Below are 6,000 nucleotides of genomic sequence, written 5' to 3' on the forward strand. Positions count from 1 at the left end.
TTGTCCTCTGATTCTAGACCTAAGTAGAATGGGGCGATGGAAAGAAAATTGGACTTTGAAGGCCGAGGACCCAGTTTGAATCCTAGCTCTGCCATATACTATCTGCATGACCTTGACCAAGTCACAAGCTATTTGAACCTCAGTTTTCTCATTTTCAGAATGAGGGTATTAGATTAGAAGACCTCTGAGAGCCATTCCAGATTTAAACCTATGGTATTGTAAACCAATTGTCTGTTCTACTGCACCACGCATATCCTGCTCCTGTGGGGCAGATGTTGTCATCTAGGCATTAATATTAGTTCTGGGCATCATGACTCTTCCCTCTTACATCCACCATAGTTCCTAGTACAGGTGCAGGCAGACAAAGCTCCAAAATGCTTTATTGATTCAAATAAGTATCATTCCTGGGAAAAACAGGACTAAGTCTTTCAAGGACTGTGTAGGTTATGAATCAGGAAACTCTCTCTGTCCCCTAAAATTAAATATTCTTATTTAGCTACAAATGATGGGGAGAACCTAGAATCACATGGAGACTTGGGGTTGGGAGGCAGTCCAACAAATACTTGAGGAAGAATCTGTTCCTGACAAGTGGTCATCATCCAGTCTCCATTTAAAGACCACTGTGTCAGGGAACTCATCACACCAGAGGCAGCCCATTCCACTTCTGGATAGTTCTAATTGTCAAGACATTTTTCCCTAGATCAAGTCAAAATCTCCCTAACTGCAATTTCCGTCAATGGCTCCTTGTTCGGTCCTCTGAGACCAAGCGGGACAATCTAATTCCTCTTCCCTATGATGAGCCTTCAAATACCTAAAGACAGCTATCATGTCTTTCCTGAGTCTTCCCTTCTTTATGCTGAATGTCTCCAGTTCCTTTGATTTATCCTTGTATGTCATGGTTTCCAAACACTTCACTGGTCTGGTCACTGTCCTCCCAAGATGTGCTGGCAAATGTTTAGCAACTAGGTCTCCCCCCCAAAATTGTACCTGACAGATGATTGATTTGCATTATTAATTTTTTTTCTGTCACTTTCTTCAGCCTAGCCATCAACAAACAGTCAATCAAACCCTGATTTGTAGCATCCAAATTCTGAGCTCAGTGACCTGACCAGGTGAACAAGGATTTCTGTTCATGCAGATCTGAGTCCAAGACCATATTGTTGTGCCATACTGAGTTTGCACTGCACTGAAACCTTCACGTCTTTTCCATACAAACTGTGGTGTAGCCATACCTTGCCTACTCCGTACTCATTTGGGTCAAAACAACAACAACAACTTAGGTGTAAAACTACTTTTATCCCTATACTTGCAGCATACCTACCTCTTTTCCACTGCCCTATGGCTCCAATACTATCCCTGTCATTTCTTAGACCAAAACATAGCATCATTGGCTTAGAGCTAAAATTTGAAGGTCATTAAGTCTAACACCAGGGCAGCTAGTAGAATACCAGGCCTGGAGTCTGGAAGACTGAGTTCAAATCTAGCCTCAGACACTAGCTGTGTGACAAAGGACAAGTCACTTCACCCTGTTTGCCTCAGTTTCCTCATCTGTAAAATGAGCTGGAGAAGGAAATTGCAAACCACTCAAGTATCTCTTTCAAGAAAACCCCAAATGGGGTCATGAAGAGTTGGGCACAACTGAAATAACTGAACGAGAAGTCCAACCCCTCATCTTTACAGATGAGGAAACTGAGGTCTAGAGAGGTTAAGTTACCTGCCCAGCCCCTCACAGCTAGAGTTTGAGGCAGGTTTTGAATTCATCACTCATTAACTCTAACTCTTCCTCTTTCCCTGTCATACTGCTAACTCCCTCTAGCCAGCTTTCTTCTACATGGATTGTCTTCCTGTCATACTGGATCAGGAGTTAATAAGACCTGAGTCTAAATCAGGCCTCAGACACTTACTTACACTGGTGCGATCCTGGGCAAATTGCTTAAACTTTTTGCCTCAGTTTCCTCAACTGAAAAATGGGGATAATAATTGCACATATCTCCTAGAATTGTGAGAATAAAATGAGAATCTTGGTAAAGCGAATTGCAAACATTAAAGCCCTGCATAAATGCCAGCTATCATTAGAATGTAGGTAGGCTCCTAGAGCCCAGGAGCTGTCCTGATTTTTTTGTTTCCCCAGCCTGATGCCTAATAAGTGCTTAGTAGATGCTTTTCATTTATTCATTCTGGAGTCTTGTTCTCATCTGCTAAGAAATAGTATCTATCTATAGTGCTCCTAGGTTGATGCCATTGACAAATCTGAGGAATGAGGGTGCTCTACTTTCTTCTTAATCTGCCCAAACCCTCCCAATGTTCAACCAAGGTTTTTCAAGACTGTTACGATATACTTTTGTTTGACAATTTATCCCTATTTCGAGGTCTGTGCTATCATTTCCTTACACCTGCTTTGAGGGTAAGAAGAGTTGGAGATTAGGGTAAAGCTAGGAGAGGATTCCAGCTAAACTCCCAATAGCTTGATTAGTACATAGCCCAAGGGAGTTTGGTCACAGGCCTCCACACTTGGTGAATGTTAAGTGACAAGCCAACTCGCTTCTTTCGGGTGGGTTAATCCATATCCGCCTTCAATACAGGGGACAAATGTCAGCAGAAAGAAAAATAACAGTATTAAAGACCCACACATATAGCCTATGCGATATTAAATCGTAGCGTTAAGTTCTCGTCATTGAAGGCTCTGGGAGGCGGAAGGACCTGTACTTTTGAATGAGACAGAAGCTAACTGCTCCCAAATTTAGATATGAAGATTTGAAGCATCGCCCCCAGCCCCAAGTCTGGTTTCCTACACGCCCTCAATCTTTCCCAGAGGCAGGGGCGGAGGCTGTAATTCATCTTTACCCTCCCCCGCAGCAGGTCAGAGGCCCGCTCCAGTCAAGTCCAGAGCTTTCCCGGTTTCTCCAGGTTTTGGATCGCGTCCCCATCTCCCTTGCCCCCCACCTCCCGGGTCTGGTCTGCCCCTGAGTCCTCAAAAGTTTCAGGCTTCCGGGATTTCTGGGAACTTTGCTTTCTCTCGCGGGCAGATGCACGGAGGACGTTCCTCTCACCCGGTAGTTTCTTCACCCCACACTCCAGTCTCCTCTTCCCTTCAGTGTAACTTGACCCTCTCTTCTTATAGAAGGGGAGGAAGAAGAGAATGGGGAAGAGGCAGAGAGGATGACAGAGACAGACAGACACAGAGACCGAGACCAAAATAAAGAGACAAACTCAGAAATAACTTCCTAGATCCTGGGGGTTGCGAGGAGGGATTCTGGGGCTCGATCCAGACTTTCCACCCTCCGAGCCACTGCCTGGGGGAACTACCACCAAGCCCCGGTGCCCCCAGTCGGGTCTCGGGGTTTCCTACCTCGAGCACTCATGCTTCGCGCTTCACAGGAGGTGCAGGTCCTGGTCAGTTGCGCTCCTCCTACATGCCCGAGCGCTGGCTGCTCCGTCAGGCCCAGACCTCCTAGAAGACCCCCCTCTCCCTCCTACTGTCGGAGACGGGGGAGGCGAGAGGGCTAGGCTGGGCCACCTAGTGAAATTCAGTGGTGATGGGAGAGGCTGGGGTGGGGTGGGGGGGTTTCTGGGACTAAGCGCTGCTCCCAGGGCTCCGGGGAGAGAGATGGGGGATGGAGAAGGAAAGAGGTAGGGGGCTTACGCGAAGGCCCTGAGGAATGAGCTTGGAGCAAATAAAGGAGGGGGGGGAAGATTAAAAAAGAAGAGAGAAAGTGTGTCATAGGCTGGGAGGGGCGGGGGAGGGAAATGCAAAACCCAGACAGGAAATGAGACTAAAAAAAATGCAAAAGGTTAGAAAAAAAAAGATTAAGAAAGGGGAGAAAAAAGTTGTTAAGGTCTGAAGGAGAGTTTGTGAGGGACTTAGATTGAACCAGAATTACTCTGGAAAAAGAGGGAAGTGAGACGTGAGGAAAGAGAAAGATGGTGGTGGGGGGATGGAGGTTGGGGAGGGAGGAGGAGGAGAAGGACTTGGCTCCTTGGGACCTCTCTGGAAGCTTTAGGCTGTCTGTTTGTCTTGGTTTAAGAAAGTTGGGCTGTCCTACCTGCTGCTGTAGGCCTGCGAATGGACATGGATTTGAGTTGTGCAGAGCCCCAAAGAAAGAGTACATTTCTATCCTCTTCGTCTCTTCAGAAGCAGAACTTGGTAGCCCCAAAATAAGGACTATCGTTTCCTCCAGGAGTTTAAGTCACTTCTGAAGAAGTTTGTCGTGCACTTTTCCGTCAAAGTCATTTGAGAAAATAAAACACAAGACTTTCCCAAGGAAAGATGAGAAACAAATAGGGCTACATTTTTGAACGTCCAATATCTTCTATCTTCCTTTTCTCCATCAGCCTCTTTAGATATGACTTGCAATCACTTTCAATATTTTTTGCCTTCAGCACTTTTAATTCTGACAGAAGAGGCCTGTATCCGCTGACCTGCTAACCACTGCCCAAAGTATTCTCTCTGTTGGAGCTCTCTTCCTTCAAAATTCAGCTCAAGCACCGCATTCTGCAGGAAGCCTTTCATGACTCGCCCCTCAACTATTAGCTCCCTCCTTCTAAAATCAGCTTGCATTTAACTAGTTTGTATTTATTTTTGTTTTTTTATCTTTAAGACATTCTCTAAATACTTGTATACTTGTTGTCTACTCCATTAAAATGTTAACTCCTTGAGAGAAGGAATTTTTTTCATTCTTTGCATTTATATCTATCCATTTATCATCTATCTGCCTTTCTGTTGATCAATATGTCTATTCATCCGTCCATCTATCTATCCATCCACTTATCAATCTATCTACCTAATTCCCCAGCACTTAGCACAGTGGTTGGCATTTAGTAGTTGCTTAATAAATTCTTAATTGATGAAAAAACTTGTTGGTTGCATACAATTTTTGCATATATTTATATGTCTGTACAATATATAGTTTTCATAATTTCTCTTGAAATAAGCTTGCTTAGATTCCCATTTTTCTTCCTTCCTTCCTTTCTTTTTCTTTCTTTCTTTCTTTCCTTCCTTCTTTCCTTCCTTCCTTCCTTCTTTCTTTCTTTCTTTCTTTCTTTCTTTCCTTCCTTCTTTCCTTCTTTCTTTCTTTCTTTCTTTCTTTCTTTCTTTCTTTCTTTCTTTCTTTCTTTCTTTCTTTCTTTCTTTCCTTCTTTCTTTCCTTCCTTTCCTTCCTTCCTTCCTTCCTTCCTTCCTTCCTTCCTTCCTTCCTTCCTTCCTTCCTTCTTCCTTCCTTCCTTCCTTCCTTCCTTCTTTCTTTCTTTCTTTCTTTCTTTCTTTCTTTCTTTCTTTCTTTCTTTCTTTCTGTTTCTGGAAAGGACTGATGGGTTTACCCAAATGTGACCTTAAGCCTCATGTCCCTCCACTCAGAAAATCAACCAGCTCTATATTCAGAGGTGTATTATGACTTGCCTGATAGGAAACATCCTAGGATTTTTACAGATTTCTTCCTGAAGACTTGATTTTTCCACTGCAAGCCCTTTCTATTCAACAACTTACCCCTCTCATTTGTACTCAGTTTTGTTATTTTCCAACCCAACTTTTCTCCCCATTCCTGTTTACAACTTCATAATATTCAGTTCTTCTACTTTATAATTCTCTAAAAAATAATTCAGTAGATTCTTCTAGGGGAAAGGCACTACACAAATAAAATAACTAAGAAAGAAGATAAATAAAATAGGAGAAGTATGGTCCAAGTATACAAGATCATGAAATCTTAGCAACTTGGAGGAGCAGACCTCTTACTTCTTACTCCACCCCCTCAGCAGAGGACTTCACCTCTTGTTTTACTGAGAAATTAGGTGCCATATGTCTTGAGTTTCCTCTTTTCCCCCAGTCTACAACTCAAAACCTTTCTTCATCCTTCATTTAATTATATTCTGCTCCAGTTTTTGGTGAAAAGGTGGACTTTCTAGCCAAGGCTAATCCCTCCACTTGTGCTATTAATCCCATCCTCTCCCACTTCCTCTGAGAGTTTGCCCTCTTCCATCATTTGCTTTTTCTAATATTCATTCTCA

General features: G+C 43.3%; 1 protein-coding gene across 5 annotated transcripts in view; it reads right to left on the reverse strand.

Annotated features, from left to right (window-relative positions):
- Nucleotides 1–3,865, reverse strand: part of CARD11 (caspase recruitment domain family member 11) — a 133,411-nt gene extending 129,546 nt beyond the window's left edge. For 4 of the 5 annotated variants that reach the window (XM_020975234.2, XM_020975235.2, XM_020975232.2 and 1 more), the window contains exon 1: nt 3,350–3,864. Coding sequence is in view for 1 of the 5 variants with exons in the window: in XM_020975231.2 (XP_020830890.1) it covers nt 3,350–3,362 (13 nt within the window). In the remaining 4 variants the exon portion in view is untranslated. Of the gene's footprint in view, nt 1–3,349 lie in introns of all 5 variants that reach the window. The other variant, XM_020975231.2, reaches the window with a different exon arrangement.
- Nucleotides 3,866–6,000: the final 2,135 nt, after the last annotated feature.

This window comes from Phascolarctos cinereus, unplaced genomic scaffold (genome assembly GCF_003287225.1).
Source record: "Phascolarctos cinereus isolate Bilbo 61053 unplaced genomic scaffold, phaCin_HiC Scaffold_4;HRSCAF=312, whole genome shotgun sequence".
Taxonomy (NCBI): Eukaryota; Metazoa; Chordata; class Mammalia; order Diprotodontia; family Phascolarctidae; genus Phascolarctos; species Phascolarctos cinereus.